Raw genomic sequence first — 27,215 nt, forward strand, 5'->3', positions numbered from 1 at the left:
CTCTGCTACCTGGTGGTAGGTGTGGTTTCAGCTCCCTCAGCACTGTGATAAGCAGGGACCATGCAAGCAGCCAGTGGACAATGGCACAAACTGTTTTACCAGAGAAGGGGGGTAAATTCTTTTTAAAGTCCCTACTTATTTCAGTACCTTTTGACTGTAAAAATTTAACCTCAGAAAACACCAATTTAATTTAAATCCACAAATATGATTTGTTCAGGTGAACGGAAATACAACGAAGATGATTAGGCTGTGTCCTTGCCCTCTCCTGAGTTCCCAATGCAGACTACATTCTGCAAGACAAGCGTGCTGAGCAGGGAGTTTATATGAGGGTTGGCAGCATTGGGGACACTATGGAGCAGGGACCTCACCCTGCGAGCTGCCTTATAAACTTCAGGGCAGGGTCTGGGGCCCCGTGCCACCCTTCCTAGGCTTAATGCTGAGATGGCACTCCCGGGCGGCTGACATGAAAGCAGTCTCATAAAAGGGTCAGCGTCATTAGGGTGATGAACCAGGTGGTGCTTGGAGATCCAGAGGGGATGAAAGGTACAGTGTGAAGACGCCCTGCGTTCCCCTGGCTTGGTTGGGCAGGGCTTCCAGGTGCCGATGAATGCTGGGGAAACTGGACTTAAAGTGTCTCTTCTTGCCTTTCGTGGGAGGAAGCTGTAGACACACTCCAAGGTCGGGAAGGTAGCAGTGGGGGAGCTCTTCCCCTCTAGAGTCCTGGGTCATCGAGTCTCTGGCCAACTCACCCTCCCCTGAGCCTCACAGGAGACTTTTTAGGATTTGAAAGTTGTTATGGCAACGAGGCTCTCAAAATACTGAGGCAAGCCAAAGACTAGAGCGGCGACACCCTCCTACACCCCTCCTTTCGACCCACGGGTAAAGTGGCGCCCCCTACGCACAGGAACCGTCCCTGGGCCCCCGCCCCGGCACGGAGACCTCTGTGGACCTCCGGGGCCGGGAGGCCGCTCTGGCCTCAAGCAGAGCCTCTCGCTGGTAGGCGGGCCCGAGGGAGCCCCTCTGGGCGCAGTGCCGCCGAACTGCTCGATGCTCCGACCGGAAGTGCTCTTCGCGGCCGGCCTCCCACCCGGCTCTCTGGTCCCGGCGGTAAGATGGCGGCTGCCGCGGAGTGCGATGTGGTAATGGCGGCGACCGAGCCAGAGCTGCTGGACGACGAGGAAGCGAAGAGGTAACTGAGTAGCAGGGTGGGAGAAGGGGCGAGCTTCAGCTCTGTGGCTCCGGGAACGCTGTTCTTGCTGTTGTGCAGCCCTGTTGAGGGGATGCCCCGCCCTCCGAGCCCCCCCACCACCCAACACACACCAGCTGAGATCGAGTCCGGATGGACCCCCTGAAGGGGCGCTCTCGGAGGTCGGCCCTCCCCTGCCGCTTCCGCCTGACTGTGGAGCTGAGGCACTGCCTTGTTCACCAGTAGAGAGGAAGGTCGTCCTTATTGTAGAGGCCGGGTCTCTGAGGGGATCTCGGAGGCCTGTTGCGGGGTGGGGGAGGCGGCGCGGCGATGATGACGGCTTCTTACATCGCCCCCGACCCCCTCCTTCTCTTGTTAACTTCTGTACAGTGTTGTCTGTCAGCACTTTGCGTCTCCAAAGCCCTTGCTCTCCTCACCCCTTTTTCTCCATCATTATACCCCAGCGGGCATTAGTCTGAATCTGAGGTGATTGTTATGTTTTCATTATTGACCTGGTCATGTCCCCCCTCCCCCGGTTACCCCAGAAGTCGAAGATGATAGAGAAAGAAGGGTGAGGGGCTTGTCTTGTGCTCTATACGTCAGACGCTCTCCTTCCATCCTTCCTAAGATCCTCATTTTCCCCAGGACTGTTTAAGTTAAGCAGCAAGGAGGAGGACAGCTGCTTGGGTGCTGTTGACGCTGCTGGGCAGCCGCAGTGGCTCGAGATTGCCAGTCTGGACTAGCCAAGGGAGCTGCTGAGTGAGTGGTTTTCGAGAACACTCTGGATTCTGGCTACAGCTAAGGCAGGTTATTGGAAGTGGGATTGGAACACAGTTGTAGGTAGTCATACTTGTCCTAATCCTGAAGCGAATTAACGAAACGGTTCTGGAAGTTTGCAGCCCTTTCTGTATCAACTGCAGGTTAATTGACTACAGTTCCCTCAGTCTCCATCCCACGTATTTCATGTCTTTATACCAAGCCCACTGTGGCTTCAGTCTGGGTGATTTGAGGTGGTGATTAGTTCATGAGATCTAAAATCAGGATCCTGAGGGTTTGTTTTTGTTCTTGTTTTTGTTTACCATCCGAGTTTGAAACGAGGTACTCAGTGGGTGCAGAAATAATAGTTGTCAAGCTTAAGGGTAGTTACTGCAGCTAGTGTCCCACGTTCTTGCCATTGGCTGACAAAGTGTAGTAGGTCCTGGGATATCAGAGAAGGCAAGAAACCAGAGTCAAAATCTGTTCTTAGTTTTGAGTTTTCACAAACTAGTTCTGTCCAGGTATATAGAAGTAAGCATCATCAGCATTATTAAGGAACTGCAAAATGGGAAGTAAAACTCCTCCCAACGCAGACAGAGCCTAAATTAGTTGTAAGGATTTACTTTACCTGTGTTTGGAAGGAGTGCAAGTGGTTCTTTGTGCTATAAATAGGGACCGGGGCTATTTGTAATTTGAAATAAACTCACTCTACTCGGTATAAATCTCTGACATAGGGACTGTCCCTAATTTGAGTTTCATTTCAGAGCCCCTATATAAAGTAAATCCTTTTCCTTAAAAAAAACCTCACAGCCTTAGAGGATATTCTGTCATAAAAAACATAAAACAGGTGAGCACATCACACAGTCACACAAAAACATGATATTTAGTAGCAGTATAACAGAATATTCAAGGGAGGATATTGACTTACGTTAATTGCCTTATTTCATGGAATTTATGATGTCATTGATTGTAAAATGCATGGTTGTTTTATCTACCACTAAGGAGAAAAAAACCTACAAATTTAACTATGAAAAATCCATCTTATAAAATACTTATATACTAAATATATTTATATAGGTTTCTTTTAGACATCATTAAACAAATGCTTATTATGTAGTAGTTATGTGAACAAATCAAAAAGAAAATATAGTGAAATAAAAAAAAGTCACAGTTTGACTTCCTGCCATATAAGGCGTCCTTAGGAAGGTAAACATTGAGCTCTGTTAGTAAGAAAAAGCCTTGTTTATGTGTAGCTTTCCAATGCTGAAAATTGGGTGGTGATTTAGAAGTTTTGGAGGAAGGTGGTTATACATTTTTCAGATATTCCGGAATCCTCCAGTGTAGCCCCAGCAGAGGGCAGGGATAGGCATATTTGCCCTTTACTATCTGACTTCGTTAGTCATTTGGCTAAGTTTGTGTCTCTCGTCACAGTGCTGCTACCAGTTCACTTGGGGACACGGGAGTTGATGGGTCTCTTGGGTTGTTTTTGTGAAGGCAAGCAAGGAGTCCTTCCTTGCATCTTGGCGCAAAGGCAGGCATCCTGCTGCTGCTGCTGCTGCTGCTGCTGAACTATTACAGTCCCACTGGGGGCAAAATGAGAGGAGCTTTCAAGGCATCTCTAGAGAGAAAGAAGTGGACTTCAGTTTTTTTGCCTTTCACTCTGACAAAGTTCTTTTTCCCTCATAGCAGCTGAGAGGCTAAAATAAAAGATGTATCGGTTGGCACTCCAAAATAGATCAGGGTTCTTCTGTACATGAATATTATTATTTCTCTTTGCTCACCAGAATAGATAAAACTGCTTGGGGAGCCAGAGAGCTAAATTTCAGAGGTTTTTACATTACAGCTTGTTTAAGGCCTTACATTTTCCTGGGAAGTTGCTGATTGCTTTGCCTAATACATGAATGCCTGTCTTGAGTGCAGGCTCTCTGGTCCCATTTCCTGGGTTCGGGAACAGTTTGGTCTTCGTAGGTGGTCTTTATGATGGTAAAATCGAAGGGTTTCAAGTTGCTCATCAGTAGAGGAAGCACTTCTGTGGCTCAGCATATATACCTGGCATGACTGGACAGTGAGCTGTAAACCAACCTGAGCCATCAACTTAGGAGCCAGAACATCCTTACCTGATGCCTTGAGCTGATAGTCTTAACTTCTCAGTATCTGTTTTCCTGAGGGACGCAAGTAAGAACAATTATTATTAGACCCTTTCTTAGTCCTTGGGTATTGTAAACTCTTTGTGGATTTTGCCTTTTATTTCTCTGTCTGTATTCTTGGTGGGAAGCACTGAACCCTGAATCCATATCCCAGGGTCTGCTGTAGTTCTGTTTAATACAGCTTCTCAGGACATTTTGGAGTTTGTGGTCTTAACTGAAGAGCTTGTGGGTATGGATGCCTTTCCTCCCCTCTTCTTCCCCACCCTGTTTCAAATTCTTAGGCATTTGACCCCCTAAACTTTCTCTCTTTTTTTTTTAAATTGAGTTATAGTCAGTTTACAATGTTGTGTCATTTTCCTAAACTTTCTCTTGAAGTTCCAGGGCAGGCAGCTAGAGAAAGCCTGCAAGCTGAATGGGAATTTATTTTTGATCTTGAACCCAAGTCAGTGATAAACACTGCTCTCAGGTTTCATTTTCATTTTCATTTTGGTGTACTTTAAGTGTTGGCTCAGAGATGAAGAAATGGGACGTGGGACAAAAAACATCATGATTAAGGAAGGGATAAACCTAGGAATACAGTCTTGAATACCAGCAAATTAATTGATTGAACCCTGACAGTAACAAGGGGAAAAATTATTAAATAATCATTGCTGGAGCAAAAGTAGAGTACAGAGAAAGGATCTCTCTGTTCCTTGCTGCTTTAGTACACATCCACGTATTAACCAAAGCCAGGTAAATTGAGCAGTTTGAATGAAATGGCAGTTTCTCTAGTGTCTAGTTCATTTCCAACGACCAGAACTCTGATTGGCTTAAAGCCCAGCCTTATTGTACATTCCAGCCAATCAGGGATTGGTTTAGTTATTGAAGCTAGTATTTCAAGTTTTTAAAAGCTGAGTACTGGGCACTTGCCTTTGCTTTCTTTCTCTAGGACTTTAGAAGATTGGAGAACAGTGGTCGGCGGCTGCCTAGGTGCCTTGTGGTCTGATGCAAAGTCCCTCTGAGAGCCCATTTCTCCCTTACTCCACTAATGTTCTCCCTTTCTGCAGTGCTGAGTGATGTGGAAGTTACTTAGAGGTCGTTCCAGGTATTCTTTTAAACTGTCTGAATTTCAGCAGTAAGAACAGGAACATGAGAGAATGGTAACATGAGGAGGGATATTTGAATTTTAAAGTCTGATTCTGAGACCTAATATTCTGTCGGTGCATGACTTTGTGTGGGGAAGACAGATTGTGAAATGTAAGTGTCAACTATCTCTTCTGATTGTAATTTAATATTAAGCTCTTGGGGGATGGTGTGTGACACAAGCAGGACCCTCTCTTTCTTGTTCGAATTTCTGTCCTGAGAGTTCTTCCTCAGGCAGTTTGCTCTGAGATGTCGACCCCCTGGTGAACTGGGGAACCAGGAGAACTTCAGAAGCAAAATAACAGTTGATAGTAAACTCCTGACTCTGGTCCCCGCCGCCAAAAAAAAAAAAAAAACCCAACTCAGAAAGCAGCCTTTTTCTTAACTACAGTTCCTCAATTTTAGATTTTTGATGAGTGCTGGTGTCCCCATGAGCATAGTGGGAGTTGTCACAGAATAAGAAACCAAGGGATAGAAAATGGTGGGTTTGGGGACATATTATGAAAACAAGCCTATGGCTAAATGCTGAAAAGCCAGTGACTTGTGTCCTCAGAGTGGCCTCTGAGAAGCTTATTTCTCAGAAGCAACTTTATGGTTGGGTCTCCTCTCCCCAGGGATAAATGAAGGTTAGGTAGATGCCACAGATTGTACCATCTCCCACTCAAGTGTAAATTAAGTTAGTGTAAGTTTTTAATAGTTGAAGCCAGTATTTCCGTGTGAATATCCTCCTGCCTGCAATGCTGGAATTTTCATCTGGACTGATTGGTTGCTTGCTTTTTTTTCCCCCACTGAATAAGACAGCCAACTCCAGTGTGATGCCTGGTGTCCTTCCCTACTCGAGCAGCAGAGAGTGCTACTGCCTTGTGCAGTTGGTATCCGTGACTCCGCTTGGCGCCTCTTCGTCTCTTCTGGCTCTGCCTCCATTGAGGCTTCCCCCTGAATGTCCCGGCAGAGAACAATTTGAACTGATGTATTTTCTTCATCTTCATCTCCTCTTTTTGCAGAGAGGGCAGGTGTTTTAATTGGGCTTTTAAATGAAAGCAGCTGTCTGTTCTATAGAAAATTGGGTAAAGGAAGCTGAGTAGCCCACCGTTACCAACAGGTAGCAGCTGGATAGAGCCCACCCTCCGTTTCCTGTGGACCATTATGAAGCCTTTATTTGTGCTAAGCATATAGCACCTTGCATTTAACAAGCACACTATCTGTGGAATTGTTCCAGGTCATGTGAAACTTAAATTGTTAGATTGGTTGGAGGATAAAAAAGAAAGAAACAGAACAGTACGCATTTGGTAAGATAGAATAAAAGGCTCCTGGGTTCCTTTTACTTTACTCTCATGAAGGTCAGAGAGAGTACAACATGAAACAGGCCCTATGACATGCCTTTGGGGACAAGTGGTTTCGGACTGTGGGAAGGAGGAAGGAATTTCTACTCTAAGACTGGCAAAGATCCCGTAAATTCTGAAGGGTGGAGGACATTTCTAGATCAACAAGCAGCTAGTAAATTTGACTGAATACAAGAGAGTAAGGGTGACATTTTGGAATAGTAAATATAATAGGAATGTATAAAGAATACTCATTGGCAGTATGAAGTATTATTATTAAAAGCCTGAGAGTAGAAAAAGGAAAGATATCTTTCTCTAAGGTTCTTCCTGCCAATAAAAAGTCTCCACATCCGAGGCCCCAAACACTCATCTACTCTAACAGAAGAAATCATTTAGTCCTGCGTTGTAATTTTAGCAAAGCTAGATTTTTCTCCCACTTCTGGAGTAGCAAAATACATCAAGAAAATGCAAAGAAAAAGCGGGGAAAAGACCTCATTCAAACTGCTACATCTGTTTTGATTTAAACTATTATTAATGGCTATTGGAAGAGCTGAGCTTTATTAAAAATACATAATTCTAGCCAAATGCTTGAAATAAAACCACTGTTTTTTTTTCCCCCTGGTCATTCAGAAATCTAATTAGTATTTCCTAGGTTGAAAATGTAGAAAGATGAAACCATGTTAGTCTTTATTTTTCATGCACTGAGGTAGAATAAATCTAAAAATGGTATTTTACAAATATGTTTGTGAAGTAATTCCAGAGAGAACCCAGTCATGTTGAGATGTATTAAAAAACTACCCCCCAGTGAATCCTGCATTAGTGAAAGCTGACTAAAGTTTCTAAATACCTCTTTAATTGCTAGAAGATAGACTAGTTGCCCTAAGGCAAAGATACTGCCTAAATATTCAACTTGAAAGTATTTAAGAGAAAAATGGAAGTTTTTATGTAGAGCATCTAATTTGGGGCATGTTGCGATGTCACTCATGGTGTTTTAATGTGTTTTCAATTTAGCTGAGCTGTAAATGTGCAGAGTTGGCTAGAGATCATAAGCCCGAGTTGTCTGATTTGATCACATGATGCTGAGCCCTGCTGAGACCTGTGTGATACCAAATGAGTCCCTAGGCAGCATTTGTTGGTGTAATTAGCATCTGTGATGAACGAATGCCAAATTGGGAGAGAATAAAACTGCGTGATCAGAGGATATGCAGAGTTTTAACACACATGTAATGTTAGAAGAGCAGGCTTTCATACTGCAGCTTTGTAATTGATGAGATTATTTCTGAAAAATAAATACATTTTAAAATAGCAAAGCAGAGCAAGAGGATGTGCTCTCCTTACCTATGTCTGTCAGAGGGAAGGCCGGCCTGGCCCTCTAGCGCTGATCCTATTGTGGGACATGATGTATGTATAATGACCCTCCCATCATACATACAAAGAGGGCAGAGTTTTTGGAAAACTGTTCAGTAGCTGTTTTCACAAGAATTTGTTGCTGGCTATTAAGGTGAAAGGACTAGAAAGGTGGAGGTAGAGTCATTCCCACCATCTCTTGGTGAATCAGAGAGGGGAAGCTTATTCTGCTTGGAGTTATGCAAGATTTGGGTGGAGAACTAGATAAATTGGTTTTAATCTAAAAACCTTACTATTAACAGAATCTAGTGGAAAAAACATGGGGTGAGGAAACCTGTGCAGCTATCTTGGGTGCCTCACTAATGTTCCTCTGTTGGAGGACACGTGATATTACCATCATAACTTCAGAAGGTTGTGAAGATCTTCGCAAGTGTTCTGAAATTTTGAAAATGTCCTAGAGGTACAGTGTACCTGTTAATAGCACCATCAGGTCAGTTACAGCCAAGTCTATGTTTTGATGGGGTATTATATTTCAGGGTCTAGTCTGAATTTTTTTTGTGGCCATAGAAAATAATCTGTAGTTTAATTTAGTTCCTTTTGGAATGCTTTCCTTTTTTAACTGGTCCAGGAGAATCCAATTAATCCTAATTCTTCCTTTCTCAGTACTGATGTGTTTTAGATACATGTTGTAACCTCACTTGGTTCTTAAATGAATTGACCCTAGCAGTGAGTGGAGTGACAGATGCCACTGCCAGATTGCCCTCAACTCCAGTGTTAACCAGCTCTTCTCCTTCTTTTCCAGTCCCACGCCTTTGACATCTCATCCTTCACTCCCTTTGCTGTAAAGGCAACTTGAACAAGCTTCAGCCCTTTCTCAGACTCCCAGGCAGGACTTGAATGGATTTGACCCTGGAATTGTTCCTGATGCAGCCTTGTTCAGTTCTTGCTGCTGCCATGCTGGATTCCAAAGATCCACTCTTTCCTCGGCTGGTCTCGCAGGGTCAGGCCCATTGGTTAAAGCTTGTCGTGTATTTGGTGGGGAGGTTGAAAATGAAGGAGGGACTCCACTTTGGGCATTGGACCTGGAGGCAAAAAAAAAAAAAAAGCATTCAGTCTAAAAGCACTAAGTGCCTATTGTTTAGGCAGCTGTTAATCAACCATGTTTCTATGAAAATAAGTCCTTTTCATGAGGCAGTTGTGTGGGAATAGCTAATTCTGGCCTGATGCTGTGCAGTGTGAAGTTAAAAACATGGTAACTTGTCACAACACAATTCTTCTTGTTCTTTCTGCTGTGGGCTGACTCTACATTACTCGCTTTGTTTGCTCTAGAATGGAATCTACTCACCATTTACTAAAATGAAATGCATTTCTTGGGGGAGGCAAAGTCCAGTTCACTAGGTCTTGGATCTTAAAGAGAAAGGAGCCCTGCTCTCTCTAAGACTGATTGTTAGGAATGCCATTTGGCTTGATTAAATCCAGAATGTGGTTCTGGAGTTGGAATTTATACTCTGGAGCTATTTTGTGTCTTAGTTGAAAGAAGTTCATATTCATTGCCGGATTCTGTTGTTAGCAGTACAGATTAATTCTTAAAGTCTTAGAAAATAGAGGTGAGCCTTAGAGGTGGAGCTTAACTTAGTAGACAGTGTGCAGCTCTGGGATCTCACAGGTATGGGTCGACATCCTGACCTCAGGCGAGTTTTTAACCTTTAAGCCTTAATTTCCTCTTTGAAAAACAGGCACCTGATAAGATAGTGTACCTTTCTGTAGCTCTACAGAATGTTTTACCTTGACTAACAAGCTTTATATTGCTGGCACAACATCTGTCCAGGTGCCTCGATGCCTTCGGTTTTCCTCAAGGATTTGTGTGGTCTTGATCACTAGCCGACTGAAGAGAAGACTTGATTTTCTTGGGTACAATTTGGACCTAATGTTTCCTTTGAACTTACTCCTCTGTTTCTTCATTGTGGTTTGACTCAGCCTTTGACATCCAGGTTGAGGAAGCCCTTTCTTTAAATCTTCTGGCATCTCTCCTCTTAAAGGGTAGGTTCTTCATAGTTTTTATAGTGCTTGGCTTAATTTAGGGTTACAAGATGGTGTTCACCTTGTAGAAAGATTGCACTTGGTCTTATAAGTCTTGCAGTTGGGGGATTCTTGAGAATTTTTTTTCCTTCTTGAGAACTTTTAATAGCAGAGGGTCTCTTTACAACATTATGATAGTTGGTATAAAATTATTCAAATCTGTCAACATTTATAGGTCATTCCTATCTTCCTTCTCCTTTCTGCCAGCAGACTTTTCATGTTAGTAGAGCTTGCCAGGACAGTGATGGAGAAGAATGGAAAGGGAGCTTGCCTTAAGAAAAGGAGGGCAGCTTTGCCAGTTTGTAGTTTAAAATACATTAAGTAAATAACATCACAAATTTCCCCAGTGCCAGTATCCATGGAATCAAGCTGTAAATTCCTAGACCATCACCAAAGTTAGGAACTGTGCACCTTTGTCCCCACTCCAGGCAGCCCTTGAACTAGGTTCTTTTTAGCATGTGTAGAGGACAGAAAAAGAAAGATTATTCCTTAAAACAGAAGTACTCAGATACTTAATTTTGTTGCAGTAATCATTTGGGTAAAGGATTCATCTTTTTCACTCAAATTGGTCGTTAGACTGATTTGGGGGTATCTTTGATAGAGGTTATATAAGCTTGTTGTTCTTTAAGACATTGTTGGTCATACCTGATTTGATTCTAGTTCCTTGTTCAGCAATATAATTCCCAATTATATAACATTGTTCCTTTTGGAAAGTACAGTTTGTCTCATGGCATAGCTTCAAAAAATGAATTTTGGGGTAGGGCAAAAAAAAATAATTCTTGATATTACCCATTTGGTGGTTATACAGGGTACTAGAAGGATGGTAGAGGGGGCAACAAGTATCCACATAGATGTGATGGGCAGAGAAAGCACCAGTAGATGGGTACTTCTTAGAGCATGGCACTGGCAGCCTGTATCTTGTATGTCCCTGTCATCTAAGTTCTTGTCTCTGCTGTCACTCAGCTCCATCCTCTGTCTTAAACACCAGTGTGCTGTGCTTTTAACACCTTTGCCACCTGCTTCTGCTGTGCTTGTCCTTCCAGTGACAAATGCAGTACCCAGTTTTCAAGAGAATAAATCATTAAAACTCCAAGAATGTGACTCATTTCATGTTGAGAAATCAATTGCCCTTGAATGGAATTACCTTTAACTGATTTTTTTTTTTGTAAGTTTGCTAAAGAGGCAGAAGTTGTGACACAGTGGAAAGAAAATAAATACAAAAATTCCGTCTCTGTGAGAGAATGTCTAAATGTGCCTATCCTATGGGGAATGACCACAGGCGGGAGAAGTGAGGAAAGTCAGGCAACATGAGAGAAGTTTCGTGATTTAGTTTGAATGTATCTAAGTGACAAAAAATAGCATCTGAAGAATGTGGATTCTTTCATTAGCACCTCCTTTTGGTCCATCAGCCCATCGAACAAATCTATAAATCCCTTCAGGTATCACATTAACTTTCAGCTCAGTATACCGGGAGCTCTAGACCAGAGATTGCTCCCATGAGATTACAGAGGTTATTCCCTAGGTATGGTAACTTTCTCTTTCTCTTTCTCTTTCCTTTTCAGAGAAGCAGAGTCTTTCAAGGAACAAGGAAATGCATACTATGCCAAGAAAGATTACAATGAAGCTTATAACTATTATACAAAAGCCATAGGTGAGAAGTAATATGCTGGAAAATAATTTGCCAAATACTATTATAATTAGCTCCTTTGTAAGAAGTATCTTTTTGCTTAGTGGGTTAATAACTTACTGTGTGAACTCTTTTGGGCTTAATGACCTCATGAGCGATAACTTTTTCTAGCTCAAGCAGGTGGTTCTTCATTTGGCAAGTTAAAGGCAATTCCAGAAATTCCAGATAATGCGGCAAAAAGATACCCATGTAAATGCATCTCAGTCATCGCCACTTCACTTACTGTCTTAGAAAATAGTCTGTAGATATTAACAAATTTTAGCTACCTCCGTGCTCATGATCTGCCAGCATATTTTAATCCTGTGTCAGCATTTTTCTCACCTAACTCGCTTACAGGCTCCCTACCCCTAACTCAACAAATGCAAATTCATTTTCATATCTTATTACATAAAACACAAATCATTAAGAAGATAAATATGCTGACCCCTCAAAAGATAATCAGTGCACCTTGAAGCTGAGTATGAGTTATTTTTAAATAACTTTTCTCTTTAAATTGGTTGCACCATTGCTCCTGTCCATTTGTGCAAGTAGTCAAACATCTGGCCATGGCCTTTTACAGAGAGTATGTCATCATTCCTATTAACGTTTGAGTGCTTTGATATAGTTCTGAGGGAGTTGGCCCCTGTGGTTTTGAAGTGGTGACCCATGCTAAACTTTTACATTATTCTGCCTTTCCTGTAGATAAATGTCCTAAAAATGCTAGCTATTATGGGAATCGAGCAGCCACTTTGATGATGCTTGGAAGGTTCCGGGAAGCTCTTGGAGACGCACAGCAGTCAGTGAGGTTGGATGACAGTTTTGTCCGGGTATGTGATGGGGCTCTTGGAGGCGGAGGGGTGCATTGAGTTGCTGTAGTTGAGTGCTTCTAGCCCAAGGTTTCTCAATCTTGACACAGTTAACTTTGTGGGCCAGATACTTCTTTATTGCAGGGGGCTGTCCTATGTATTGTAGGACATTTTTAGCAGCATCCCTGGCCTTTAACCATTAGATTGGAGTAGCACCCCCTCCCTTCCCAGTTGTGACAACCAAAATTATCTCTAACATTGCTAAGTGTCCCATGGAGGACAGAATCACCCCTGGTTGAGAACTGCTGCTCTGGCCATTTGCATCCTTTGCTGGTTTTGTGTGGGTATTTGTTGCTGTTGTTGATTTCTCTCTGCTTGGCCAATCATGCTCCTTTTCTTCCCTCTTTGTGTTTCTTCTAGGGACATCTAAGAGAAGGCAAATGCCACCTATCTCTAGGGAATGCCATGGCAGCATGTCGTAGTTTCCAGAGGGCCCTAGAGCTGGATCACAAAAATGCTCAGGCACAGCAGGAGGTATGGGTCTGGTCCTGGCTGTATTGAAAGAGTCTGTGGTATATTTGAGAGGAATAGGGACTTGAGAGTCAGAACTGAGATCTTGTCTCACTTCTACCGTCAGTCACACCTGGGTGACTGTATGCAAGTCTCATAGTCTCTCTGAAACTCAGCTTCCTTATCTGTAAAAGGAGTTTTGAATATGATTTACAGCTTTGGAAATCTGCAAAAACTGGAGGGTTTCTGAGATGAGCAGATGTGTCAAAGAACTGATTTGAGTGAGGTTAAAAATGTTGAGTAAATTCAGATTTAGTTCAAATTTAGTTCCATCTTTACATATACCCAATTTACTCCTGGATGAGTTTTAGTGAGAATCTCAGAACTTCTGCTCAACCCCTAACGGTGCCTTTTACTTTGTATATCGAGTTGTGACTTGTATGTTTCTGACTTTAAGTTCAAATTGAGGGTGAAGGTTGATTTCTGCTAAGGAGTCTCAGCTACATCTTCACCAACTTGATGTGTGAAAAGTCTGTGACTCTGATTTTTTTGATACAGCAAATTCACAAGGCCTTGTTGGTTTTTGTGGTTGTTGAATCTACAACTTCATTAAAACTTTCTCTTATCTGATTTTCTGGTATAGTTCAAGAATGCTAATGCAGTCATAGAATATGAGAAAATAGCAGAAACGGATTTTGAGAAGCGGGATTTTCGGAAGGTAAAGTACAGCTATGAGGAAATTTCATCTGTCCTTTCTCACAAAGTTCCGTGTGTGTGTGTGTGTGTGTGTGTGTGTGTGTGTGTTTGAAATGATTAGAAGAATAGTGTGGTACAGAAGAGCTAGAATAGTAAATTATCACTTTTATTTGGCTTTGACTTTTTCTTTTACTTTTTTTTTTTAAGACTTTTATTTGGTTTTGTTTTTGTTTTCTAAATAGTTTTAGTTTCACAGCAAAATTGAGAGGGAGGTAGATTTCCCATATGTCCCCTGCCTCACACATGCATGGCCTCCCCCATTATCAGCGTTCCCCCACCAGAGGTACATTTGTTAAAATCAAGTTTTGGGTAATTATAAAGCTGCTGTAAACATCCACTTGCAGGTTTTTGTGTGGACATAAATTTGAACTCTTTGAGGTTAACACCAAGAAGTGCAATTGCTTGATTGTATGGTAAAAGTATGTTACATTTTGCAAGAAACGACTGAACTGTCTCCCACAGTGGCTGTATCATTTTGTATTCCCACCATCAATGAACGAGCATTCCTGTTGCTCCACATCATCAACAGCATTAATTTTTTTTTTTTTTGCTAAGGTGCTTTTTTTCTTAATTATATTTCACTTTATAATGAAAAACAAATACAAGTTTGTTATTTGAGTTAGTTCCTGTTTCTGATACAAGGTGGTAGCCTCAAAGTGTGGGGTTAGTAGTAGTAGTAGAAGGAAAAAGCCAGTTGGAATTAAATGTTAGATTTGGCTAACCTGTTTTTATTAGAATAATGAGAATTAGCTTTAACTCCTGCTTTGTGTGAACTGGATGGAGCGATAAATCAAAAAAAGAAAGAGACCTCTTTTACATTTTTGGATAGTGTACATAACCTTTCATCACTACCGTTTTGACATTAGGCCTTGCTACAAAAGCACACTACTGTCCTCTATGGAGCTGTGCGATAGTACGTGGGAAATGTACGTGCCAAAGGGATTGGCCTGTGTGAAACATGGGAAAGGTATAAAAGTTCCATATATCTTTCTAGATCTTTGTAGTGGTTACTCCTCGTCTGTGTAATTCCTGATTCCCTTCTTTAGATGGTACTGGGAAGTAGGAAGTAGCTTTCACTAGAGTTTCAAAAGGGGGTGTCACTGGCCCACTGATAAGGATCAGTTTTCAGGATCACTTAAAATAAGTGTATCAGTCAAGGAATGGAGTTGTCACTTCGTATGTGGGAATTTGCTCAGTGCTTTCTGTAGCAGATACTCAAATGTTTGATAAGAGGGTACAGTTAAGTATCATTCTTAGGTCCCATACTGTAATGGTCTTTTATTTGGTAATAAATATATCTGATTAGCTTATGTAGAGTCCCAGCATTAACTTATTAGCATCCCTCCTCTGTCCATTGGTTTTAATAACCACAGTGGCTTTGTAGTGTGATTCATAAGTTTTGTTTTGCTTTGTTTTTATGTATGTGTGTTTGAAAAGCACTTCTGTGTCCTGTCACGTTTTCTGAGGTTTACATAGGCAAAAGCTTTGTCTTGAAAGGTGGTCTTTTGGATTTCTTTTCTTTCTTGCCCATTCTGGAGCCAGAATCCCCAGTTTGTGACTGAATCCTCTGTTTGTGACATCCCAGCCCCTCCCCACTGTAGTACATGGTGATGTCACAAATGAAGAATTATGATCCTGGCAAGGGAAACAGATGAACTTGGAGGAAACAAAGATCTTCTTTGCCTGCAGCTGTCCATAGTCATGGGGAGGTGGGGGGCGGGAAGTGAAGCACTAAGGTTCCAACTGACACTCCCCACCATGAGCCGAACCATCTCCATACAGAACCTTGTGAAGGCAGCAGGGTGTGGCTGCTGACATTTTAACTGACTGCTCACCACCCAATTACTTTTCTTTCTAACTGGGGGGAAAAGTTAGCACCATGGCTACCCTACACAACACCTGAATTTTCATATTGCTCTAGAACTTCCAGGGCAGTAACCTGTGCCATTAAAGGAGAGACGTCCCCACCACTAATCTTGATATTGTGGAAGGTCTTCCCAGTGCAACACTTCATGGTGTTAACCTGCTTCCCCATATTCTTAAATTTTAAATTTAAATTTTGAATAGGTGCTATTCTTGCCTCAAAAGCTAATAAGTATAAACAAATAGTGATAAGTGCTTCCCTAAACTTGTCTTCTCTCTGCCCCCTAGGGTAACCACTGTCCTCATTTCTTCCATTTCCTGCCACAGTTTTGTTCTACATAAATAAGCATATACAAATGTGGATGCTTAATTTTCTTTTTGCATGAAAGGTAATACACTATACAAAGTTCTATACCTTGTGCTTTTTCACTCAATAGGCCTTACAAGTTTTTCATATTAGTGTATGGAGAGTGTCTTCATTCCATTTTAGATCCACATAGGATTCCATCATATGAATGTCTACATTACCTAACTAGTCTTTTGTGGATGAACTTTGAGTTATTTCTGCTTCCAAGTTTTCAGACTTCATCTCTTCCTAATCCCCATGGCTAGATTCTCAAGAAGGAACGGGTGTCCCTTAACTCCAGATTTTGAAGTTGGGTGTGTTATTCTTGGAGGAGAATATGGTTCAGGAAGAATCTCCGAGGGATAGCAGATAAACCAAAAGTGAAAGTTCAGAGAACAACTCAGAAAAAACAGGAATATATGGAGAGCCTTTATGAAGCTGAAAGATTGAAATAATCCCAGCCATGTGTGTGTATGTGTGTGTGTGACTTGCTTTTTGGTTTATATAGTTTGGGACCATTGAAAATGAACTATTTTATTGGTATATTTTTATACTGAAATGGAAATGGAAGAGTGATTACCAAGGTACTCAGTGAGACATGAGCTTCATGGGTAGGAGGGAACTGTGAGCAATTTCAGTAATATTGGGAGCAGTGATTCTTTATTGGGTTCTTTTTGGTATTCCTTGTCTTACTAGGCTTAGCATGATGGATTATGCAAAGTAGAAAATGATAGTATTTGTACTAGAAGAATGTGAGTTTTGATCACATTCACTATTGGTGTGATTCCCTGTGGAGGCACCTTACCATTGTGATTAAGGTTATGGGCTCTGGAGTCTTAGATTGAATTGAACAATATCGAATCCTGTTTCTACCACTTGCTGGCTTTGGTGACCTTGAACAAGTTACTTAATCTCTAGTTTTCTTATCAGTAAAATAAGGGTAGTGATACTACCTACTTAATAAAATTGTTATAAGCATTAAATAGATTAATGTATAAAGTATTCATGAAGTGTTTGCTGTCATTATTATCTGGATCAGCTGGTTTCATTTCAGTGGTTTAATCAAGTGAGTTAGGTATAGTCTTAAACTCTGATATTACTTTCAATCTGCCTGTTGCCTGTGACCAGACTAAAGCGAAGACCAGGATAAAGAACTTTATTTGCTTTTAAATCAGCTGTACTTCAATTTAAAAAAAAAAATTGGTACCTAGAGCAGCAAGAAAAAAAAACAAAAACCCTTATTTGCTTTCTTTTTTTCCCACTTAGGTTGTTTTCTGCATGGACCGTGCCCTAGAATTTGCCCCTGCCTGCCATCGCTTCAAAATCCTCAAAGCAGAATGTTTAGCAATGCTGGGTCGTTATCCAGAAGCACAGTCTGTGGCCAGGTATGAAGTCAGGCTAGTTCTTCATTAAATTCTGGATACCACTGGACGAATGCTGTCTGGCAGCTCTCTACAACAGGAGTTGCCACATAGTCCTGTAGGTAGGCCATCCAGGGTGATCAGACTTTCTTGGGACTTAAAGCCAAAGGTTAGACCAGGTCCAAAACCCAAGGGTACATACAGTAATACAGTAGGTACTTGAGCTGTATGTGAAGGAACAGATACATGAATTTTTTGTTTTTTGTTTTTTAAGTATTGTTTTCTCTGTACCCAAGGGGTTTGCAAACTATAAAGGGCTGGATACAAAATTTTGGGCTTTACGGGCCATATGGTCCCCATTAACAGTAATTCAACTCTGTCACTATAGTGTAAAAGCAGCCATAGATTATAGATAAATGAACGGGATGGTTGAGTTTCAATAACACTTTATTTACAAAAACCAGCAGCAGGTAGGATTTGGCCCTGTGGGCTGTATTTACCAACCCCTATTCTAATAAAGATTGCATGGCACAAGAAGTGTGTAAAAATAAATAAAAGTGATTTATTCAGGGATGGGCTGGGAAGAGCTCTTAGAAATCTGTCTTCCTTTGGATACTTTCCATATTAGGCACGTGGTCAAGAAAAAAACTGGCTAAATGATAGTAATGGTGGGGAGATTCAAACCATAGCTGAATGTGCCCCTTTCTGGCTGTTGCAGTGACATTTTACGAATGGATTCCACCAATGCAGATGCTCTGTATGTACGAGGTCTTTGCCTTTATTATGAAGATTGTATTGAGAAGGCGGTTCAGTTTTTTGTACAGGCTCTCAGGATGGCTCCTGACCACGAGAAGGCCTGCGTTGCTTGCAGAGTAAGTTCTAGGTGCCAGATCTGGGAAGGAAAAAAAGCTGCTTTTTTGAGCCTTAAAGAGAGTTAGGGTGGAAGGTTTTGGAATCACAAGGAATGCGATAGCACTTCTTCCCGCTTTGTCAGGATGTTTGGTCCTTTCATTAGAAATTATTTCAGGACAATTTTTATATGCCTAACGGTAACTGTGATCACGTAGAGTCAGATCCTTTAACATCTGAGTGTGTTTTTTATTTTTTCCTTCCTTCAGTGAAGAAAAGATAGTAATGCTTATCCTGGGGAGTGAAGGTAAACCTTGGGTAACACAAGTCTCATTGGTATTCCTTTGTAAGTCTTGGTTTCCCCTGTCCACTCTGTAGGAAGCACCAGCGAGCAACAAATAGCCCAGGTGGTGGGGTTGGGCAGGGTAGGGGCTATGTGATGCTAAACTACTGGGATCTAAGAAGTTGAAAATAGACTCTGGCCTCTCTGTGTAGTTGTCTGAGGCTTTCTGGATGTGAACTGACCTCTGCCTGCTTTTCTCTGTAGAATGCCAAAGCACTTAAAGCAAAGAAAGAAGATGGGAATAAAGCATTTAAGGAAGGAAATTACAAGCTAGCATATGAACTGTACACAGAAGCCCTGAGGATAGACCCCAACAATATAAAAACAAATGCTAAACTCTACTGTAATCGGGGTACGGTTAATTCCAAGGTAAGCACTTGGTCTGGGTCTTGGGGCCTATGGAGATATGTTTAAGGGACAACAAAGAGGTCTTGGGAAATTTGCCCAGTGAGAGTAAACCAGATGAGAAGAGAAACAGTTGATATTTCAGCTTTTTAGGAACTTCCCTCTGAGAGACAAGCTTTTATTTTTCTCTGCAATTTAGGGGCACTTGAGGGACAATTTGGAAGGACATTCCCACCTGTTCTTCCTCAAGATCCTTTCTTCCAGTAAGAGAATGGCTAGAGGCTTTGGGACAATTTTTAAAGCATTTTAAGTATTGCTACTTTTTGCCTATGTGCTTGTTTTTTTTGTTTGTTTGTTTGTTTTTGTTTTTTTTTTAAGGAGTGATTTGGAGGAAATTAGAGTATGAGGCAAACTTAGTTTCTGTCTCCAGCATAACTCATGGTCACCACGCTCAGTTGAAAATGTCCTGAGTGCCCACTGCTGTCCTCCACAACCATAAGAAACAAGAATAGGCTCCTTGCTCTTGCAGAGCCATAGTAGTTAAAAAAAAGTCACAATAATTCTGATCCCTCTAGTTGGCCTCTAGAAGAACAGAGGATAAGAACCACCCTTACTACTTCCATGTCTTGGTTAGGCACTAACCTGGAATGGTAGAGGTAGTTTATTTTTGCAAATAAGTGTGCCTGGCTTCCATCATTAGAAAATAGAGGAAAGGGTATAGCTCAGTAGAAGAGTGCATGCTTAACATGCAGGCGATCCTGGGTCCAGTCCCCAATACCTCCACTAAATAAATAAATAAACCTAATTAACCCCCCCCCCCAAAAAAAACTAGAAAATAAGTCAGTTTTGAATTTGGAGATACTGGCTTTCCCAGGACTAAGAATGAGTGTGGTAGTTAGGGGTCCAGCATGACTCATCCTCTCAGAATTTTGAAGCCATGCCCACAGCTTCTGGGCTCCCTCAATCACCCAAGATGTGAAGTATGACTGCTCTCTCTCTCCTGAAGCTTAGGAAACTAGATGATGCAATAGAAGACTGCACAAATGCAGTGAAGCTCGATGACACTTACATAAAAGCCTACTTGAGAAGAGCTCAGTGGTAAGTGCCTCTTGTAGGTGGGGGGAAGAGGGAGTTGCTGCTGGCCTACCAGGGGAATTGCATTATAGATGATGGAGCAGACCCAGGGATGTTGTGAGGTCATTTGGTCCTTCCCCCTGCCTCTAGGTGGGATTGTTCCAGCCCTAGGCTATCTTTATAGACCTCCAGCGGAGGAGATTGCACAAGCTCCCTCAGTCTCCCATGCCTGTGTCTTACGGCCCTCACGGTCAGTAAGTTTCCTCTGATGCCTGACCCAAATTCCATTTGTTAAAGTTTAAATCCATTTCCTTTGGAGATTTTATTTTGTATTGTACACTTTTGCTCTAACTTGGCACAGTGCTTGGCACACAGTAGGTACTCACTTAGTGTTTTGTTGAATGAATGTATGGTGCTTGGAAGAGGAAAAAGTAAAAGTATCTCTTGGAGATAGTTGAGAGTTGTGCTTATCCTGTTTTTCTGGTTTAGGGAAGACAGTCTTACGGTAGGAAGAGATTTAATCTGGCTCAGCCTCCCAGCAGTATGAGGAAGCCCCTTTTGAAGTATCCTTGTCTGACAGGTGATGCATGAGCCAGGACATGCCTGCCTAGATCTAGTGCTCAGATTTGCTTTCCGAGTCAGGTGCTCCCCAGCGCACTTGTTCATCTTACTCTTGAACCTACCACTTTTCTCCAGACAGGAACCTTAGCAAGGGCTAGGAAAGACCTCTCTCCAAAATGCATTTTTTCTTATTTCAGATTATTTCCCAGACAAAGAAGAACATCTTGTCTTTAAAGTTCCTAAAGTATGATACCGGTTCTCCAGCACCCATTCCATTCCTTGTCGGGAAACCTTACAGCCAAAGAGCAGGTGCTATGGTGACACCTGATGAGCCCGTAGTTCCTTCAGCTCCCTAGTCTCATCAGTGGTCCAGAGCATAGTCCACCTCCCATTTAGTTTTCCCAAAATTATCCATGTTTTTAAAAAAGTAGGAAAACTACCCGTGTCTAGTGCTTTTATTTTTTTCAAGTGAATTTCTACGTAGATGACTAAGTCTGTCAAACAGAAACTATGTAGAATGATACTACAGATTCTTTGAGACCAGCTGTCAGTCATCTCTTTGCAAACCACTTGCAGACAAACACAGAAACTTTAGAAGACAAAAGAGTACCCTTTGACCCAGCTAAAGGCTTATATTAACAGACACAAAATGCTGTATGTGTTTACTGCGGTGTTATCTTTAATAACAAAAAAGAATCACCTGAATGTCTAGTGGGGACGTGGTGGCTAGATACATGATACTATATCAGCTTATTGGAACACAGCAGTGTTTAAACGGAGTGGGGAGAAAACAAAAAATCCTTCATTTGTTAGGAGGGTAATGCGTTGGAGTATTATATTTTTCATGTGTGTGCAATAAACAATAATCATGAATTGCTTTGATCAGACAACTACTTATCTTTGTGGCTGAAACAGAACTGTCCTCTGAGTGGCTCTGCCATGAGATCCTGCCACAGGGGACAGCATGCACTGTTTGGCACAGTTGGCTGAGGACTTGGCAACAGGCCACTCAAGCACCTGGGATTGGCAAGACGTCCTGGAGATTAGTTCAAGCCAAAGCCTTACCAGAGGCTGACTGCTGCCCTAGTCTGCCTCTGCTTACCCCGAAAGGTGGGGAGGGGCCAGACTTTTGCTACATCTCTCATCATGGACTGGAGTTTCCCATTTTCTCTAAAGCTCTACTTACTTTTCTACTTCTTCAATTTAAAAAAATTATTTTAATGTAAGGGTGTTCTTGAATTTTAAAAGTGTGAGATAAAAATGCAAATCACTGTAATACAGGCTTGTTTGATACATTAATTGTAAAGGCCTGGAGGTCCATCGAGGTTGGTTGGTTGTCAGATCATTCTACACCCATAGCCATCAGTTTTACTTCTGTTTATGTTATATTCCATCCTGTAAATGGGTTCTCTGTGCTCCTAGAGTAGCACTTGTGCTCTGTATATGGAGCATTGATTTGCCACCATTTTTTAAAGTCATAAATCAAGATGTGGCCAGAAAAGCAGAGATACCTATAATGTTGGGCTTCTCTTTTGCCAGCCGTATCAGTAACACTCGCCTTGCCCTGGCCTCTAAGCCTGGTGGGGCTCTGTGACGTTTGCAAAGGTGGGCTTGTGTAGCAGCAGCGTAGTAAACTGAATTCTGTTGTGCAGGGGCTGGCTGCACTTTGTGGTCGTTTCCCATCCCCAGCTGATGGTGGCTTGTCTCTGGAACCGCTACCACAGTCTGTTTAATCTGTAGGCCAGTCTTGGAGCCAGTGATACTATCAGGAAAATGCCACTTTACTTCTGTGGAAGAGACACTTAAAAGGTTGGCGATCAGCCTGTCACGCTGGTTTCCTCTCTTCTTGGGCCGGGACCTCTCTCTTCTGTGCTATGGAAATAGGAGCAAGCCTCTGTTTAGAATCTCCTTTTCTGTCTCACTAACCCACATCTCTCAGATTGATTAGTCTTAATGAAAGCATTTGCCAGCAGCCACCGCCTTGAACTTGATCCTTCTAGTGGCTCACTGATCCCACTTCTCTTCTGGGTTGGAGCTAGCCCAGCATGTTGATTGCACTCTGGCTTTCAAAGCTCTTCCGTATCCATTGATCTAACTTCATAATTTTTCTCCTGTGTTTTAATCACAAGTAATCAAGTAGGTGCCTTCACATCGTCTCTCCTAAGGCAGTCCAGATGCCTCTCGATGGCTCTGAGTGAAATCAGAAGGAGCTTTTTCTCCCTTTGATTGCTTTCTACTCAGAGCAGAGTATCGCTTTGCTGGTTAGGTGCAAGTGGCATGAGACCTGTTTCTTTTTTCCTGAGAAACTGGAGGTTAATTTTTGTCACTGCTAGCTTAAGGACTCCTGTTTCATGAAGCATCTCAACCAAAAGTGTGTCTCTTGCTTGAGCCATGCTTCTTCCCCTGGAGTGATACTGAAGCCGTTGGTGTTTATGTCACTGTACCACCTGTATTTCCTTCTCAGTTACATGGACACAGAACAGTATGAAGAAGCAGTACGGGACTATGAAAAAGTATATCAGACGGAGAAAACAAAAGGTAAAGAAGTTTGAGAGCATGTTTCTCAGGGAACCGTGTGGTCTGACTTGTAAGTCCTAAAACTAGACACAGGAGTAGTTTGGTTCAGGGATGTACCTGGAGCTTATTTGATCACCAGCCAGGAAGAAGTGAACAGAGATCTCAAGTGTGTGACAAGGCACCTGTTTTCTGGTCCTTCATCCTCCCTGTCACTTTCACTTCTTCTGTGTGATGAGGCTGATGTGAAGAGCCTAAGTATGAGTAGATTTTTTTTTAACCTCCAGAAGAAAACACCATAAAAGCCCCTGATATGGTTAACAAGGCTTCTAACTTCAGGGCTTCAGGGCTGGGACCTGGTAGGGGAAGCCAGAATCAGACTTGTTCATTGACACTAGATATCTTCCTCTAGAACACAAACAGCTCCTAAAAAATGCACAGATGGAACTGAAGAAGAGTAAGAGGAAAGATTACTACAAGATTCTTGGAGTAGACAAGAATGCCTCTGAGGACGAGATCAAGAAAGCTTATCGGAAACGGGCCTTGATGCACCATCCAGGTGGGGAGATAAGCCAGGTAGAGCTGCCAAGCTCAGTCTAGTGTGAAGGCCTCAGAGAGGCTCTTCAGCTGGAATAAAGTGTTGCTAAGTTCTGTACCTTCCAAATTTGGGGAAGTACCAAATTCTGAAATCAGATGTAAGGTTTTCTTGAGACAGAGTTCTTCCTGTACTCCCTCTAGATCGGCACAGTGGAGCTAGTGCTGAAGTTCAGAAGGAAGAGGAGAAAAAGTTCAAAGAAGTCGGAGAAGCTTTTACCATTCTCTCTGACCCCAAGAAAAAGACTCGCTATGACAGTGGACAGGACCTGGATGAAGAGGGCATGAACATGGGTGGTGAGTTGGCAGCAAGTAGGGGCAGCCTGGGGTGAATCCGACAGCTGTGAAATGTTGGCATTTTTTTTTCTAAAGACACTCCACAAGGAGTTTTACGTGATCAGCCAGTGTATGATGTACAGCAATTTGTAGAGTGCACCTTGATGAGTGCCTTGAAATGTGAGGTACTGTGATAGGTGCAGAAAATAACAAACATGAATCAGACAGGTTCCCTGACCTCCAGGAACCCGCAGTCCAGGGGTTTGCAAACTCTAGCCCACAGGCCAAATCTGACCCATGGTCTAATAGATACAGAGTCCAACGAGGGCGGTTAAGCATAGCAGGTGCCCAGGGTGCAGAGTGGGGGCCAAGGAGGCACGTGCTAACAAGGGCTTGGATGTGCAGGAAAGCATAGCACCTTTGAGGAGTTACAAGGGGCACAGGCTAGGAGGAAAGAGGGTGCTCCAGGCACGGGGTGGTGAGGGCCACACAGTTGCTGGGTCAGACCTTGGCAGGCCTTAGAGGCTAGAGGAAGGAATAGAAGGTTTTCCTTTTGGCTGGAAGTTCTTTTTTCTCCCACTGCAAAGTGTTTGCTGAGTGATTATTTATGCATCTCAGACATTCCTGTAAGCCCTCACAGGCTTCAGTTTCCCCAGAAGATTTAGAGTGACGTGAAGCACAGCTGTGAGCATTGCTTGCTGTGAGCTCAGTTGGAAATAAAAGAAGCCCCGAACTATGCACAGTTCTCAGACCACTGCCTCTAATGCCTGCCTTTTCTCTTCCACTGAGAAAATCTGTTGGAATTTAAAATAAGATTGATGATGCTATATAGATAATTCTGACCTCTCCAGTTCAGGGGATGTACGTGTGTGTTTTAAAAACCTAGGTTTACCAGTAATAAACATTGCTCTGCCCAGCAGTTGAGAAGAGCTATAAATAGCTGTTGAAGGGAGTTAAGTAGGGGAGCTACGGACCAAATTTAGGCTCTAGAAATATATTTGCGATGGCAGTGGGGAGAGCTGGTTTGGAAAGGGTGAAGAGAGGAGGGAAGACACAGTAACTAGGAGAGGATGGGCAGGCATAATTGGGAGATAGTTTTAGAATCAGCAGGAGTTGGTTGCTGAATGTGTTGCAAGAGGGAAAGGACTAAGCTGAGAGGCTTTGGCATAGCTGACTCGCTAGGGCCATTCACTGAACTAGGAGACCCAGGAAGATGAGCAGACCCACAGGCAAAGAATTCACTTTTTGACACCATGTGCCTATGGGATCGGCTGGTGCAGATAAATCCTTCTATGCAGCTTGGGAGGTAGGCTGGGCTGGGGACATGAGACCTGCGGCGCTGGAGGCAGACAGGAGTTGGAATGTTTGGTTCTGTTGCTTTCACTGGTCACGGGATCTTGGGCAAGTTACTTGAGCTCCCTGCTTAGGTTTTGTTGAGTATAAAGTGGGAATGATACAATGTATGCAGAGTACCCAGCACCATGATTGGCACCTGGAAGATGCTTAATAAACCATGGCTTTTTTTCTGGGATACAGTGTAGACAGAGCATGGCATCAAACAGATGCAGTAAACCATAAGTCTTATTCTTACCTACAGTCTTGGTAGCATTTAAGTGATAAATTTTAGCCTTTTCAATAGCAGCCCCAGCATTACAGGGAGACAGAGTGTGGAGAAAGTCATGTCATAAAGTGCAAATGGCATTTCCAGTTGTTGAGAAGGCGGCCCAGCGAAGTGGGTTGAGGCAAAGAAAGCTTTCCTTTGGGACCAGGCTTGGAAAGAGGAGTTGGGATCACCCGTCGTCTGTGAAGTTTGTGGGAAGGAAGGACGTGATAACTATCTGGGAAAGCTTAGGAGACCTATATTCACTGATAAGTTCTTCATACACTTCTGATTTTTTCACCTTTTTCTGCCTTCTCTGCTTCTCACTTTGCTCCACAGATTTTGATGCAAACAATATCTTCAAGGCTTTCTTTGGCGGTCCTGGGGGCTTCAGCTTTGAAGGTGAGTGTGCCTTAGTTCCCAGACCATAAGCCAATACAGTGACTCCCCAGTTAGGCAGCACTTTGGGAGTCAGAGGGGCCCATGAGTGGAAGCAGCAGAATTCTCGTCTAGCAGGACATCTGTCCACTCAGGTGCTGCTGGGGATGGAGACGAGGAGGTTTCCAGGCACACCTGGCCTTGGGAACATTAGTGCCACATCTGCACAGTGTTAGGGAGGCGTCTCCAGGCTGCCTAGTACCAGAGCTGCTCTGCAAGAGTGAAGGTGTTAGAACTACACAAATACAGCCTGCTCACGTGCTTCCTTCTACAGCCAAGGGCCCACCAGCCTATATGGTACCATTAGAGGTTTTTCTGTTTGAGTTGGAAGTAGCCCTTGAAGACTTTCCATAATCAGGGTAAAGTGATCGTCCCTAGAAAACTTAGAGAGCCAGCTAACAAGCCCTTCTTTTCCCTACAGCATCTGGTCCAGGGAATTTCTTTTTTCAATTTGGCTAATGAAAGGAAACCATCCAGAACCCAGAAAATGCAGACTTGCTCAGTTTAACCTCGAATGTGGACACAGTTCACCTCCTCCCATCATCATGTCTCCACATACTTAGAGCAGTTTCATTTTCTCAGTTGGATACCCTGTGTCTGTGTGAGTGGGGTGAAGGAAAGGGAGCCAGCGCTGAAGACTGCGGGTAGGGGAGGGAGGCAGCGGGTGGACGGGCAGCTTGTGAATTCTTGTTTTACTGTTTAACTTTATTAAAAAAGAAAAAAAAATTAAGAGAATAAAATGTTTTGACCCTTTCTGGCACTTTGCTCTGGCAGCTGCTTTGTGTCACTCCAGAGTCAGTGGGCCAGAGCTGAGCCCCCAGCATGTAGCTGACACCCCGTGATGGGTGTGGGCACCTGGGGCTGGTTGGCTCCCCCAGCCTGTTTAGCTTTTGAGTGCTGAGCAGGCCCTGGGGATGCTCCCAGGCCCAGCCTGATGCCAGTCATGGGGCAGAGAGTTCAGAGAACACACTTATTTTACAGTAGGGGCCACCAGAAATCACTGGAAGCTGCATGTGTCCAAGCTAACAGGGCATGTGTGGGTCCCACGTGTCAGGCTGGGCTAACTCAGAGGTTTAGACAGGTTCCCACAGTTCCCACTGCTTGAGAGAGATGAAGCTGAGGACAAAATCCTGCCTCCCAGACCTTTGGACGCTTTCCAAGTGGGACAGGCAGCCCCTGGGGCCCAGGGATCTGGGCACTGACACCGGCTTACTTAGTTGGAAACACTACTCTTAGCAAATGCCCCTTGCCTCTTCCACTGGTGTCCCTTTCTGCATGGGAGGCAAGCTGGGCCAGGAAGCAGTGGCATATGTCATGCTATTCAGATCAAGCTTTGTGTTTGTGGTGAATGACC

General features: G+C 43.0%; 1 protein-coding gene across 3 annotated transcripts; it reads left to right on the forward strand.

The window, feature by feature from the left end:
• Positions 1-1,032: 1,032 nt before the first annotated feature.
• DNAJC7 (DnaJ heat shock protein family (Hsp40) member C7) lies at positions 1,033-26,621 on the forward strand. Of its 3 annotated transcripts, XM_074343401.1 has the most exons (16): positions 1,041-1,189; positions 8,683-8,880; positions 11,522-11,610; positions 12,328-12,452; positions 12,852-12,965; positions 13,585-13,659; positions 17,173-17,291; positions 17,986-18,139; positions 18,664-18,828; positions 19,811-19,902; positions 22,180-22,248; positions 22,904-22,977; positions 23,366-23,512; positions 23,692-23,844; positions 25,763-25,825; positions 26,283-26,621. In XM_074343401.1, exons 4-16 carry the CDS (start codon positions 12,378-12,380, stop codon positions 26,318-26,320), a joined length of 1,338 nt encoding a protein of 445 aa, XP_074199502.1. In that variant the 5' UTR covers positions 1,041-1,189; positions 8,683-8,880; positions 11,522-11,610; positions 12,328-12,377; the 3' UTR covers positions 26,321-26,621. The 3 variants fall into 3 exon arrangements, with proteins under 3 accessions (XP_045361835.1, XP_010967309.1, XP_074199502.1); XM_045505879.2 differs by lacking the exon at positions 8,683-8,880 and having other exon boundaries at positions 1,033-1,189; XM_010969007.3 differs by lacking the exons at positions 8,683-8,880; positions 22,180-22,248 and having other exon boundaries at positions 1,033-1,189.
• The last annotated feature ends 594 nt before the right edge of the window (positions 26,622-27,215 follow it).

The sequence above is a fragment of the Camelus bactrianus genome, chromosome 16 (genome assembly GCF_048773025.1).
Source record: "Camelus bactrianus isolate YW-2024 breed Bactrian camel chromosome 16, ASM4877302v1, whole genome shotgun sequence".
Classification (NCBI taxonomy): Eukaryota; Metazoa; Chordata; class Mammalia; order Artiodactyla; family Camelidae; genus Camelus; species Camelus bactrianus.

Coding starts and splice junctions, on each gene's coding strand:
- DNAJC7 (XM_045505879.2), top strand. CDS start 1,113: ATGGCGGCTGCCGCGGAGTGCGATGTGGTAATGGCGGCGACCGAGCCA. Junction 11,611..12,327: donor CTATTATACAAAAGCCATAG/GTGAGAAGTAAT, acceptor CCTTTCCTGTAG/ATAAATGTCCTAAAAATGCT. Junction 17,292..17,985: donor GAAGCACAGTCTGTGGCCAG/GTATGAAGTCAG, acceptor TGGCTGTTGCAG/TGACATTTTACGAATGGATT.